Source organism: Bombina bombina, chromosome 2 (assembly GCF_027579735.1).
Source record: "Bombina bombina isolate aBomBom1 chromosome 2, aBomBom1.pri, whole genome shotgun sequence".
NCBI lineage: Eukaryota > Metazoa > Chordata > Amphibia > Anura > Bombinatoridae > Bombina > Bombina bombina.
This window is the reverse complement of record NC_069500.1, coordinates 1,180,925,152-1,180,940,930: the sequence shown is the minus strand read 5'-3', so window position 1 is coordinate 1,180,940,930 and position 15,779 is coordinate 1,180,925,152. Positions and strand designations below refer to the sequence as shown.

The following is a 15,779-nucleotide window of genomic DNA, read 5'->3' as shown; positions in this document are numbered from 1 at the left end:
CCCAGGACACTCATCTACATGTTTGTAGAAAGCCAAACCAGTACTGAAACGAGAATCAGCAGAGGTAATGGTATATATAAGAGTATATCGTCGATCTGAAAAGGGAGGTAAGAGATGAATCTCTACGACCGATAACAGAGAACCTATGAAATAGACCCCGTAGAAGGAGATCACTGCATTCAAATAGGCAATACTCTCCTCACATCCCTCTGACATTCACTGCACGCTGAGAGGAAAACCGGGCTCCAACTTGCTGCGGAGCGCATATCAACGTAGAATCTAGCACAAACTTACTTCACCACCTCCATCGGAGGCAAAGTTTGTAAAACTGAATTGTGGGTGTGGTGAGGGGTGTATTTATAGGCATTTTGAGGTTTGGGAAACTTTGCCCCTCCTGGTAGGAATGTATATCCCATACGTCACTAGCTCATGGACTCTTGCTAATTACATGAAAGAAATGTTAATTTGCACATTTTCAGAGTAGTGTCAGTGCTGAGCGAATAACACCATGGCTCTGTAACTATTGTCATTTAATGATCATAACACAACTGCCAGTTTTTTTAAATTATGTTATTTGTAAGGATGTGCATGTCTGTGTGTTACTACAAATGCCGAATATGACGCCGGCAGCAGCATTCAGCTTTTTTCAGAGCCAGATTTCTTTGTGTCAAAGTGCAACAAGCAAAGATCTGTGAAAATCCAGATCTTTGTGTGTTGCACTTTCACAAGAAGAAATCCGGATCTGAAAAGATCAGAATGCTGCTGCTGTCGGCCAAATTCAACATTTGTTGTAACACGAAAACAACGAATGCACATCCTTAGTTATTAGCGCATACATAAAGCAGTGCATGCATATCGTTATGGCACAAACCTTTTAGATATTTTAACAAATGTGAAATATATACTTACAATGTATATCTAATTTCAGTTACTCCTTTCATCATGCACATTGATTGCTGTACTACATCCTACATTAGTTATTAACTGCATGGAAATGGAGAGCAATTGACTATTACCTGCATGGATATGGAGAGGAATGCTTTCAACCATCAGGTGGGGTAACGTTATAACCGTATTGACCATTGGTACATTTTCTCCAGCAGAACTCCTTTTAAATAAAAATGAAGAGTTATAATATATATAATATAATCTGTATATTTATTTAAATTTCTAACATTGCTGGGTAAAAGTAATGCAGTCCAAAGAACGTTATGTACAACTAAAGTGGTCTTGCTATGGTGTGAAATAGAACATAATAAAACATTATTACCCTCATATAATACCCAGATTTTGCTTGCATTCATGGCAGCAGTCACATTTATTTGTACTATTAATTACTATTATGGGCTAGATTACAAGTGGCGTGCTAACGTTTGAACATGAGCGATATCAGAATATCACAGGTGCGTTAATTTGTGCACGTATTAGAAGTTAAAAGTAAAAGAGTTTGCAAAGTTTAAAAGTAAAAAAGCGTGACTGAAGACCTCGAATAAAAGGGTGAGAGCTAAAAAAAAAAAAGTTGCACCAAACACAACATAAATACAATAAAAACAAAATGTATGCTAACCTGATAAATTCTTTTCTTTCCCGGCATGGAGAGTCCACAAATCCATGCAATTACTAGTGGGAATTCAACTCCTGGCCACCAGGAGGAAGCAAACAACACCCCAGCAAGCTGTTAAGTATCACTCCCACTTCAAATAAGCCCCCAGTCATTCGGCCGAAGGAATATGGAAAGAGAAGATGACACAAGGTATAGAAATGCCTGAGGTTTGAAACAAAAGCTGCGTTATTTCACCCTCTGTAACGCAGCTATTACAAAATTGAAACAGCCGGCTTGTGCATGCGATATGGTTGTGTTGAGCTCCATACCGCACAAAATACAAGCGCTGTTTTGACGTACTCGTGCATGCTTTCCCCATAGACATCAATGGGGAGAGCAGGTTAGAAAAAACTAACACCTGCAATCGCGGAATCAAAAGCTCCGTAACGCAGCCCCATTGATGTCTATGGGGGAAAAAAGTAACGTTTAAACCTAACACCCTAATATAAACCCTAAGTCTAAACACCCCTAATCCGCTGCCCCCGACACCTACATAATGATATTAACCCCTAATCTGCCGCTCCCAATATTGCCGCCACCTAAATAAATCTATTAACCCCTAATTTGCCGCTTCTGATATTGCTTCTGATATTGCCGCCAATACCAGGCTTCTCCCACTCCCGTTAAATAATTTCTTAAACATGAAAAACTTCCGCCACAGAAGGAACTTCAAAAAACTTGTTAAGCTTACTAGCCTTCTTGGGAGTAACTATAACCGTTGAATCAGAGTCATCTAAAGTAGCCAAAACCTCCCTGAGTAACAAACGGAGGTGCTCCAGCTTAAATCTGAAAGAAACAAATTCAGAATCAGCCAAAGGAGTCACACTATCAGAATCTGAAATTTCACCTTCAGACGCTACTGAAATATCTTCTTCCTCAGTCCTATGGGAAGAAACATAAGAAATAGCTGCAACAGAATCAGAACTCCTTTTAAGCTTACCCTGCAACACCGGAAAAGCAGACAAAGCCTCAGATACAGCAGAGGATATATGAGTAGCCATATCCTGTAAAGAAAAACCAACCTGAGACAAAACGCAGGGCACTGCATGTGAAGATTGGGATGAATGGGGAGAAAGCTGCGTTACAGCTTGAACAGGAGGCTCCTGAACAACATTCTCCTGAGAAAATGAAGGCTCTGTATCAAAAAGCCTATCCCTATACTGCAAAGTTCTCTCTACACATGAGGAACAGAAAGGGATAGGTGGCTCTACATTAGCATCTAGACATAAATCGCAGGTAACAGCTTGCAAGTCCTCTTGGTCCATTTTACACACAAAAGAAAATTAAATTTTAAATAACACTACTGTCTCTTTAAATAATGCTACTGTCTCTTTACCCAGAGCAAAAATAAAAAGCCCTGAGCCCCTTCAAGCACCCCTGCACTCTACCAACTGAGGTGCTAAATGAACCCCCTACCAACCGGAGGAAATACGGAGACTAACTTGCACACACAAAATAAACCGGACCTCACGCTGAAGCTCCACCAAGAAACTGCAGCACCGGAGCAGTCACGGAATGAACCGCTCACTTCCGTAGGCTAAGCACACAGAGAAGAAGAGAGCACACACTTCGCACCAAACAAAACTCCGCCCATCGTGGGCGTCTATACAACCTCCCGGCCAGCATAACATACTAACAAACTGCCGCCGGGAGAAACCACACAGAGAGAGCCTTTAGGAAAATACCTGCCGCCAAATAAACGTCAAAACTCTGTTTTAGCCGGGGGCGGAGCCAGCTACCAACATGGCAGGTCGTGAACAACAGGAGCTCCTGACTTTGTTTGATCTATAAGAGCTGAAAAGTGCTCTTGGATGATACTAAAACACAGAATTCATGTATATATAGTGACAGCCTCACTTATTGGTGCTTAGGAGTGACTCTGGGACCTGTAGTGGGTTTGGAACCGGACTCTCATAGCTCAATAGGCCCACGTGGCTGGTGACTACAGATGCCTTTTTCAAAGAGCTAGTTGTTGGATGCGGGGACACCGATACCTTTGAAGGCTGAAGCGCTGAACTACATTCCGGAATCTCATTCACCAGGTTTATACTACCCGGATAACATTAAAATGGAGACACAATTATATGGCACATTTGAGAGAGCCCTAGTTACGCATCTTACTCGGATCGAGGAGGAGATATCTGAAATGATATGGAACTGTTTTCATGGGATCTCACAAGCACAGTTGTGTGATTCGCAAAGAGCTCCGCTGCATGCAACAACTCAGTCACCTAATGCTATAAAAGCGGATCGTACCGAAATTCAGGCAACTATAACGAAGAGGCTTATACCCCCTATTGCAGCCCTCCCTGAATCTGAAGAGCGGCTGTACTCAGTGGAAGAAGCGGATGCTTGTATGCTGAACCCTGCAGTGAGGCGGCCGATCGCTGGGGGAACAGCAGAGATTGCTGCTCTGGGATATGCACACTCCTCAATTGGCCCCGGTTTGGTTGCAGAGATCAACAATGCTATAGAGAGTAGGTTTTCTGTGACTCGAGCCGGAGTGGGGTGAAGAGGTTACAGACATACTGAGATGACTATGGGACATTCAGGGTTTGGGTTTGAGATCCTCCCTCCTCACCGTTAGTTATGATTTTTAGCTACAAATTAATAGCGTGTCCCAACTCAGATTGTTTATTGCTGATGTTTGAGATTATTTTGTTTGATGTTCATTTTTCTCTTTTATGTCCATCAGAACTAAGAGAAGTTATACGGGACACTATATAGCACTAACTCTGTATGAAGGCCTAACAACCTTAACTAAGAGACTTTGCTAATGGGCCACGTGGAGTGCTTCATATAAAATATACTTAGTATGTTAGTCGCTGCGTTGCTGTTGAACCAGGAAGGGCACAGTATGTTATCTTTTACAATCATATACAGCTCCAGTATGTTATCTTTTACAATCATATACAGCCCCGCTAGGTTAGCAGCTACATTTACTATTCCATATCCATAGCTAAACCTAACATAAGTCCTCTACAGGAGATATGCTAGAGATATAAATCAGTTTATTATTAGGATCTATCTACTATACTTATTGTTTTGTTGGGACTCCCCTGCCAGACTGTTCTACTAGCTCTGTTATATATTTAAATGGTTTGATGTGCTTCTCTATATATTTCTGGGAAGTCTGTTGGGATTAAAATATGTCCTTAATATATAATCTTCTATCACACTCTCTAGGTTAACAGCTGCATATATTATTCCACATTCATAAATAACCCTAACATAAGCCCTCTACAAGAGACATGCTAGAGATATTGAACAGTTTATTATTAGGTCCTATTTACTTCCTAAGGTGTTTGTTTACCTGCGGTTGGGCATTGGGCCCGTGTCCGAGTGCAGGATTCAGATATACAACATTGTTTTATATAGGTTAATCCAGACAGTTCAGCTATTTTCCATTGTAAAAGTTTTCTGTGTTCTCATATATTTTTGTGGAGGGCTTGCTGCAAAGTTGTATTATTTATTGTACTTATCTTATTAAGAGTTTTGAGAAATTTTATTGTGCATGTATAACATAACCCTAGCTCTACGACAAGGTGAAATAATACATCAGCTTGTTGGGACCCCATTGAACTTGTTTTGTATAGTGAAAAACATAATTTATGTAAGAACTTACCTGATAAATTCATTTCTTTCATATTAGCAAGAGTCCATGAGCTAGTGACGTATGGGATATACATTCCTACCAGGAGGGGCAAAGTTTCCCAAACCTTAAAATGCCTATAAATACACCCCTCACCACACCCACAAATCAGTTTAACGAATAGCCAAGAAGTGGGGTGATAAGAAAAAAGTGCGAAAGCATAAAAAATAAGGAATTGGAATAATTGTGCTTTATACAAAAAAATCATAACCACCACAAAAAAGGGTGGGCCTCATGGACTCTTGCTAATATGAAAGAAATGAATTTATCAGGTAAGTTCTTACATAAATTATGTTTTCTTTCATGTAATTAGCAAGAGTCCATGAGCTAGTGACGTATGGGATAATGACTACCCAAGATGTGGATCTTTCCACGCAAAAGTCACTAGAGAGGGAGGGATAAAATAAAGACAGCCAATTCCTGCTGAAAATAATCCACACCCAAAATAAAGTTTAAAGAAAACATAAGCAGAAGATTCAAACTGAAACCGCTGCCTGAAGTACTTTTCTACCAAAAACTGCTTCAGAAGAAGAAAACACATCAAAATGGTAGAATTTAGTAAAAGTATGCAAAGAGGAACCAAGTTGCTGCTTTGCAAATCTGAACAACCGAAGCTTCATTCCTAAACACCCAGGAAGTAAAAACTGACCTAGTAGAATGAGCTGTAATCCTTTGAGGCGGAGTTTTACCCGACTCGACATAGGCATGATGAATTAAAGATTTCAACCAAGATGCCAAAGAAATGGCAGAAGCTTTCTGGCCTTTTCTAGAACCAGAAAAGATGAAAAAAAGACTAGAAGTCTTTCGGAAAGACTTAGTAGCTTCAACATAATATTTCAAAGCTCTAACAACATCCAAAGAATGCAATGATTTCTCCTTAGAATTCTTAGGATTAGGACATAATGAAGGAACCACAATTTCTCTACTAATGTTGTTAGAATACACAACCTTAGGTAAAAATTCAAAAGAAGTTCGCAACACCGCCTTATCCTGATGAAAAATCAGAAAAGGAGACTCACAAGAAAGAGCAGATAATTCAGAGACTCTTCTGGCAGAAGAGATGGCCAAAAGAAACAAAACTTTCCAAGAAAAAAGTTTAATGTCCAATGAATGCATGGGTTCAAAAGGAGGAGCTAGAAGAGCCCCCAGAACCAAATTCAAACTCCAAGGAGGAGAAATTGACTGAATGACAGGTTTAATATGAACCAAGTCTTGTACAAAACAATGAATATCAGGAAGATTAGCAATCTTTCTGTGAAAAAGAACAGAAAGGGCAGAGATTTGTCCTGTCAAGGAACTTGCGGACAAACCTTTATCTAAACCATCCTGAAGAAACTGTAAAAATTCTCGGAATTCTAAAAGAATGCCAGGAAAAATGATGAGAAGACACCAAGAAATATAAGTCTTCCAGACTCTATAATATATCTCTCTAGATACAGATTTACGAGCCTGTAACATAGTATTAATCACAGAGTCAGAGAAACCTCTCTGACCAAGAATCAAGCGTTCAATCTCCATACCCTCAAATTTAAAGATTTGAGATCCTGATGGAAAAAAGGACCTTGCGACAGAAGGTCTGGTCTTAACGGAAGAACCCACGGTTGGCAAGAGGCCATCCGAAAAAGATCCGTCCATGCTGGAGCTACCAGCAGAACAAACGAGCATTCCTTCAGAATCTTGGAGATTACTCTTGGAAGAAGAACTAGAGGCGGAGAGATATAGGCAGGATGATACTTCCAAGGAAGTGATAATGCATTCACTGCCTCCGCCTGAGGATCCCGGGATCTGAACAGATACCTGGGAAGTTTCTTGTTTAGATGAGAAGCCATCAGATCTATTTCTGGAAGTTCCCACATTTGAACAATCTGAAGAAATACCTCTGGGTGAAGAGACCATTCGCCCGGATACAACGTTTGACGACTGAGATAATCCGCTTCCCAATTGTCTATACCTGGGAAATGAACCGCAGAGATTAGACAGGAGCTGGATTCCGCCCAAACCAGAATTCGAGATACTTCTTTCATAGCCAGAGGACTGTGAGTCCCTCCTTGATGATTGATGTATGCCACAGTTGTGACATTGTCTGTCTGAAAACAAATGAACGACTCTCTCTTCAGAAGAGGCCAAGACTGAAGAGCTCTGAAAATTGCACGGAGTTCCAAAATATTGATCGGTAATCTCACCTCCTGAGATTCCCAAACTCCTTGTGCTGTCAGAGACCCCCACACAGCTCCCCAACCTGTAAGACTTGCATCTGTTGAAATTACAGTCCAGGTCGGAAGAACAAAAGAAGCCCCCTGAACTAAACGATGGTGATCTGTCCACCACGTCAGAGAGTGTCGTACAATCGGTTTTAAAGATATTAATTGAGATATCTTTGTGTAATCCCTGCACCATTGGTTCAGCATACAGAGCTGAAGAGGTCGCATGTGAAAATGAGCAAAGGAGATCGCGTCCGATGCAGCAGTCATAAGACCTAAAATTTCCATGCATAAGGCTACCAAAGGGAATGATTGTGACTGAAGGTTTTGACAAGCTGATATCAATGTTAGACTTCTCTTGTCTGACAACGACAGAGTCATAGACACTGAATCTATCTGGAAACCTAAAAAGGTTACCCTTGTCTGAGGAATCAATGAACTTTTTGGTAAATTGATCCTCCAACCATGATCTTGAAGAAACAACACAAGTCGATTCGTATGAGATTCTGCTAAATGTGAAGACTGAGCAAGTACCAAGATATCGTCCAAATAAGGAAATACCAATACCATGTTCTCTGATTACAGACAGAAGGGCACTGAGAACCTTTGTAAAAATTCTTGGAGCTGATGCTAGGCCAAACAGTAGAGCCACAAAACTGGTAATGCTTGTCTAGAAAAGAGAATCTCAGAAACTAAAAGTGATCTGGATGAATCGGAATATGCAGATATGCATCCTGTAAATCTATTGTAGACATATAATGCCCTTGCTGAACAAAAGGCAGGATAGTCCTTACAGTTACCATCTTGAATGTTGGTATCCTTACATAACGATTCAATATTGATAGATCCGGAACTGGTCTGAAGGAATTGACCTTCTTTGGTACAATGAAGAGATAGAATAAAACCCCAGCCCCTGTTCCAGAACTGGAACTGGCATAATTACTCCAGCCAACTCTAGATCTGAAACACATTTCAGAAATGCTTGAGAGCCTTTGCTGGGTTTACTGGGACACGGGAAATAAAAAAAATAATAAAAAAAAAAATCTCTTTGCAGGAGGCCTTAACTTGAAGCCAATTCTGTACCCTTCTGAAACAATGTTCTGAAACCAGAGATTGTGAACGGAATTGATCCAAATTTCTTTGAAAAAAACGTAAACTGCCCCATACCAGCTGAGCTGGAATGAGGGCCGCACCTTCATGGGGACTTAGGGAGCTGGCTTTGGGTTTCTATAAGGCTTGGATATATTCCAAAGTGAAGATGGTTTCCAAACTGATACCGCTCCTGAGGATGAAGGATCAGGCTTTTGTTCCTTGTTGTGATGAAAGGAACGAAAATGATTATTAGACCTAAATTTACCTTAGATTTTTTATCCTGTGGTAAAAAAGTTCCCTTCCTTCCAGTAACAGTTGAGATAAAAGAATCCAACTGAGAACCGAATAATTTATTACCCTGGAAAGAAAGGGATAGCAAAGTTGACTTAGAAGACATATCAGCATTCCAAGTTTTAAGCCATAAAGCTCTTCTAGCTAAAATAGTTAGAGACATATACCTGACATCAACTCTAATGATATCAAAGATGGCATCACAAATAAAATAATTAGCATGTTATAGAAGAATAATAATGCTATGAGAATTATGATCTGTTACTTGTTGCGCTAAAGCTTCTAACCAAAAAGTTGAAGCTGCAGCAACATCCGCTAAAAATATAGCAGGAGTAGAGACAGCCCCATTAACCTTAGGGATTTTGTCCCAAACTCTAATCTGTCAGATGGCACAGGATATAATTGCTTAAAACGTTTTAAAAGGAGTAAATGAATTACCCAAATTATTCCATTCCCTGGAAATTACTTCAGAAATAGCATCAGGGACAGGAAACACTTCTGGAATAACTACAGGAGATTTAAAAACCTTATTTAAACGTTTAGTTTTAGTATCAAGAGGACCAGAATCCTCTATTTCTAATGCAATTAATACTTCTTTAAATAAAGAACGAATAAATTCCATCTTGAACAAATACAAAGATTTATCAGCATCAACCTCTGAGATAGAAATCTCTGAACCAGAAGAACCATTATCAGTATCAGAATGATGATGTTCATTTAAAAATTCATCTGAAAAAAGAGAAGTTTTAAAAGACTTTTATGTATACTAGAAGGAGAAATAACAGACATAGCCTTCTTAATGGATTTAGAAACAAAATCTCTTTTGTTATCAGGAACACTCTGAGTATTAGATGTTGATGGAACAGCAACAGGTAATGTAACAGTACTAAAGGAAATTTTATCTGCATTAACAAGTTTGTCATAACATTTAATACAAACAACAGCTGAAGGAACAGATACCAAAAGTGATACACTTAGCTTTGGTAGCTCCAGCACCGGGCAGCGATTTTCCTGAAGTATCTTCTGACTCAGTTGCAACGTGGAACATCTTGCAATATGTAATAGAAAAAACAACATATAAAGCAAAATTGATCAAATTCCTTAAATGACAGTTTCAGGAATGGGAAAAAAATGCCAGTGAACAAGCTTCTAGCAACCAGAAGCAATAAATAATGAGACTTAAATAATGTGGAGACAAAAGTGACGCCCATATTTTTTTAGCGCCAAATAAGACGCCCACATTATTTGGCGCCTAAATGCTTTTGCCGCCAAAAATGACGCCACATCCGGAACGCCAACACTTTTGACGCAAAAGAACGTCAAAAAATGACGCAACTTCCGGCGACACGTATGACGCCGGAAACAGAAAAAAATTTTGCGCCAAAAAAGTCCGCGCCAAGAATGACGCAATAAAATGAAGCATTTTCAGCCCCCGCGAGCCTAACAGCCCACAGGGAAAAAGTCAAATTTTTTAAGGTAAGAAAAAATGATTGATTCAAATGCATTATCCCAAATATGAAACTGACTGTCTGAAAATAAGGAATGTTGAACATCCTGAGTCAAGGCAAATAAATGTTTGAATACATATATTTAGAACTTTATAAAAAAGTGCCCAACCATAGCTTAGAGTGTCACAGAAAATAAGACTTACTTACCCCAGGACACTCATCTACATGTTGTAGAAAGCCAAACCAGTACAGAAACGAAAATCAGCAGAGGTAATGGTATATATATAAGAGTATATCGTCGATCTGAAAAGGGAGGTAAGAGATGAATCTCTACGACCGATAACAGAGAACCTATGAAATAGACCCCGTAGAAGGAGATCATTGCATTCAAATAGGCAATACTCTCCTCACATCCCTCTGACATTCACTGCACGCTGAGAGGAAAACCGGGCTCCAACCTGCTGCGGAGCGCATATCAACGTAGAATCTAGCACAAACTTACTTCACCACCTCCATAGGAGGCAAAGTTTGTAAAACTGATTTGTGGGTGTGGTGAGGGGTGTATTTATAGGCATTTTAAGGTTTGGGAAACTTTGCCCCTCCTGGTAGGAATGTATATCCCATACGTCACTAGCTCATGGACTCTTGCTAATTACATGAAAGAAATTTTGTCTTTGGGGTGTTATGGGTTAATGTGTCAAATAGATAGGATGTATAGCAGTTATGATAGCATAGCACCTGATATACACCCATATAGGATCCCCTATTTATAGATAAGATAAGTAATACCTAATTGGTATCTACCTGTTGACTATATAATTTTAGATACATTTCTCCGTAAGACAAGAGAGTATAGTTAAGTAACTATTACTTGTATATAGTTGAAAACACATGTTATTTCTATGCTACGAGAAGATATTATTTGACTAATTTTACTCTTTATATGGATTGGCTCCGTATTCCCCCCCTAAGGGCTTTCCCTTAGGCCCTGTTTACTAAATGTAAACTTAGGAACATAGATTCCATAGCATTTTCCTATTCCTTATTAGATATTTGACTTGACATAGCAGCACATAATATTCCCCTTCCTGTAATATCCTCATTCAAGTATTACATAATAATAGTCTTGCTAATCTCCTTTTTTATTGCATATTTTCTAATAACTTAACTAGTCTAAGGAGATTTCTATTTGCATGGGCTTGAATATGGCCCTATAAGCTACATATTTGAATTATTTTCATAACTTTTGGCAATAATAGTCATAAGGGCTCCAAAAGTGCCCCATATTTTCATTTACAAATCTGAGGTTCGTCCTTTTTACTTTTATTAACCACATAGGTAGCACTTCTTTACTAGTGTTTGGTTCAGTTTTTAGTTTTTGTTTTTTCTATATGTAGAAGTGCAAGACTGTGTTTATGTTTATAGTTTTGTGGAGATGTATGCTATATGCTATATGTACAGTAATGTATACCTTATTATATATCCTCACGGGTTGAGGGTTTTTCTACATGATTGCTATGTACTGTTATATTCTTTACCTCAATAAAAAATATTTAAATAAATAAAAAAAAAATAATTATGCAAACTAAAAACTCTGTTTTAGCCAAATATATATATATAAAAACGTTTTAACCATAAAATGTGGAAAACATACAAAAGAGCCCCAAAACAAAAGTCACAAACTGCCATCCAAACTCCTCACAGTGCCCCACGATACTGCCATGAGTAATAAAACCTGAACACCTTCAGGAATATTAACCCCCTAAGTGCCAGACTTCTCAAAATAAAAAAACAGCACTTACTTCAATGATAATCTGTCCGGCAGCAGGACAGCTCACAAAGTATGCAAGGCAACACTCCTTACATGGACCTGTGGAAAGACAAACAAAAGACTGAACAAACCTACTCAGACTTTTCAAAAGAAGGGCAGCATAAACTATATGGGAGGCGCAGAGGGGATTATACCCCCCAAGTTCCCAAATGCTCAAAAGCCACCATTGCTCTACTGAAGAGACTGACATTGATTACGGCTACACCCTAAAAAAACAAAGCAAACCTGCTTTGCTTAAAAATAACAAACTCTTGATAGAAGAATCAGACACCTAACTTTACCACCTCCTTGCACTACAAGCAAAGAGAATGACTGGGTGTTGTGGGTAAGGGGAGTGGTATTTAACAGCTTTGGCTGTGGTGCTCTTTGCCTCCTCCTGCAGGCCAGGAGTGATATTCCCAATAGTAATTATGATGATCCGTGGACTCACCTTGTCATTAGAAAGAAAAAACATTACACAAAATAACAAACAAATTATCCAAAATAATAACAAATATTCTTTTTCTAATACCCATTTAAAAAAAAAAAAAAAAAAAAAAAAACACCCCAAAATGAAAGAAACCTAATCTAGAATAAACTACCAATGGCCCTTAAAAAGGGCCTTTTTGTAGGGCATTGCCCTAAAGATATCAGCTCTTTTTCTGAAAATAAATAAATAAAAATACAAAGAACCACTAACATTACAAACCCCCACCCCCCAAACCCACAAAATAAAACTATCTAAAAAAAACTAATCTACCCATTGCCCTAAAAAGGGCATTTGTATGAGCATTGCCCTGAAAAGGGCATTCCGCTCTTTTGCTGCCCTTAAAGGGGCATTTAGCTCTTTTAAGAGTGCCCACCCTAATCTACAAAACAAAAACCCAAATCAGCCAATAGGATTTAAGCTGCTCTGATTCGATTGGCTAATTAGTGTGTTTTTTTTAACCTTTTTGGGTGTTTTTTTTTTTAGTTTAGGGCTTGGGCTTTTCTTGAAAGAGCTAAATGCCCTTTTCAGGGCAATGGGTAGCGGTTTTTGTTAGAGTTAGGTTTTTTTATTATGGGGGGTTGGTTGGGTGGTGGGTTTTACTGTTGGGGGATCTGTGTTTTTTAACAGGTAAAAGAGCTGTTTAACTTAGGGCAATGCTCTACAAAAGTCCCTTTTTTAAGGGCTATAGGAAGTTTATTGTAGGCTAGGTTTTTTTTTATTTTATTAGATTAGGTGTAATTCTTTTTTATTTTTGATAATTTTGTTATTTTTCGTAATTTAGTGTTTGTTATTTTTTGTAATTTAGTATTTTATATTTTTGTAATTAGATATTTTGTAATTTTTATAGTAGTGTTAGGATTTTTTAATGTGTATTTTAGTTTTCTTTAATTGGTAGTTAGTTTAATTTTAGTTTAATACTTATATTAGTTTAATTGTTAGTTTAAACTTAGTTTTTTAAATTTGACAGATAAGTTTTAATTTAATTTAAGATAGGGAAATTGTAATTTTAATATAACGTTAGGGGGGCGTTAGATTTAGGGGTTACTAGTTTAAATTAGTTTATTGCGATGTGTGGGGCTTTCGGTTTAGGGGTTAAAAGTTTAATTTAGTATATTTCGTTATGGGGGGCTTACGGTTTAGGGGTTAATAGGTTTATTACAGTGGAGGCGGTGTCGGGGAGCAGCGGAATAGGGTTAATATCTTTATTATAGTGTGGGCGATGTTGGGGTGCGGGGGAATAGCGGTTAATAACTTTAGTATAGTGGTGGTGATGTCGGGGAGCGGCGAAATAGGGGTTAATAAATGTTATTAGTGGCGGCGATGTCGAGAGCGTCAGATTAGGGGTTAATAACTTTAATATAGTATTTGCGATGCGGGAGGGCCTCGGTTTAGGGGTTAATAGGTAGTTTATGGGTGTTAGTGTACTTTATAACACTTTAGTTATGAGTTTTATGTAACAGTTTTGTGGCGCAAAACTCATAACTACTGGTCTCAGATTGCGAAACGGATCTTGTCGGTATAGGCTGGATCGCAAGCTTTTTAGCCTCACCGCAAAACTTGTAATGGCTGCGCTACCGAAGTCCCATGAAAAAACTTAATTTTTACGAGTGCGGGAGTGACGTTGCGTTACAGGCTAAAAGGCTTGTGGTACAGTCATACGGACAAGACTTGTAATGGCTGCGGTGCTGTTTTAAAGCTGAAATTACCATTTTTTCAGCGTTAAAACCCGAATACAAAACTTGTAATCTAGATGTAAGTTAATTAATAATACAAATTTTCATTCAGCCCATGTATAAATAAAATATGGAACGTCTGAAGAATACTTAGATAACTAAGTATATTGAATGCATACTACATAATACCAATATAGGTAGAATTGTAATACATTAGATTATGTGTACATAAATTAGTCTAGATAATTTAAACTTCATCCCCAGGAATAACCTTTAAACCAGAAGGTTGTATCCTTTCGGCAGGAAACCAGAGAACCTTATCTTCCTGAGATAATTCAAACTCAATATCTTCAGCTTGTTAGGTAGACAAGCTTGCTAGAAAAATATTGGCACTAGATGGCAGCAAATATTAGGAAACGTGCATAAACATATTTAACAATAAAAAAGTGCATTTTTAATAAAAAAAATATCCTAAACAGCTCACACACCTCCCTGCACTGTAATTTCACAAAGGTGCCAACATGAGAAAGGCAGCATATACTAATAGCCGCCGTGAGAATTTTTTCGAAGGAGCCGCATAGAAAATAAAACATGATTATAGGGCTCTGAAACATAAAAACCCATACGTATCCAGTAACATTTTAACTTTAAATACGGGGGCATCACCTCTAACCCACAGAGCAGCGTTAAAGCAACTGACAATATGGCGGTTCCCCCAAAGCTTTATTATAAACTGCGTAGCATACTGCAGTATGAAATAAACGTGTGCAGACTCACAAACACACCAGTACAACAGCTATTACACTGAGTGAGATAAATTTAAAACTCGTAGTGGTCGCTAGCCAATTATCCATGAGATAAAGGTAAAACCAGATAGGCATAAACGGCCTGATCAACAACGGCCATAGTCCAAAAAACAACTAGCAGGCACTCACAGTAACTGCGCCACAAGTAAAACAGTGCCCAAGTTAAAAGCACCTCAAAAGTCCTTAAAACGGACTGTACAGGGATAGAAAGTGGGGGAACCCCCCAAAAAAACAACCCAAAACACTGTCAGTCCCCACACACCATAAAGCCTGGGTTATCAGAAGAAATGCCCGGCAATGGGAGCAACAAAAACCCTGTCTCTGGTAGTAAGCCAGATATCTGCTCAGCCGCAGTATACTACAAATGTACATATATATCTATATATACACAAAGGGAAGGGAACAGATCTCACTAGGTCCCTGAATCCTAGTCCTTCATCCATAATATTTTATATATATGAAAGGACTTACCCTCCAGGGTCTTCTGCTGTGGAGCAGTCACAGCACATCCAGGTGTGTTAGCCTCAACCGAACGCTGACAGGGACCTGAAGATACAAGAAAAACAGAGTAACCAACCCTGGTTTTCTATAAAGGGGTTAGCATAATTGTTGGAGTTAAAGTAAGGACTAACTCACCGACCTCCAACAGCTAATAGCCACCATTACTCTTACTGAAAAGACTGACATGGACACAGCATAGCCCTTCCTTGTTT

The 15,779-nt window shown here is 38.7% G+C and overlaps 1 protein-coding gene across 1 annotated transcript in view; it reads right to left on the bottom strand.

Moving 5' to 3' along the window:
- The window catches only part of TRAPPC11 (trafficking protein particle complex subunit 11), a 157,681-nt gene that overhangs the window by 34,178 nt on the left and 107,724 nt on the right, over nt 1-15,779 (bottom strand). The window contains exon 27 of the mRNA XM_053703866.1: nt 1,017-1,108. Coding sequence (XP_053559841.1) covers nt 1,017-1,108 — 92 coding nt within the window. The remainder of the gene's footprint in view (nt 1-1,016; nt 1,109-15,779) is intronic.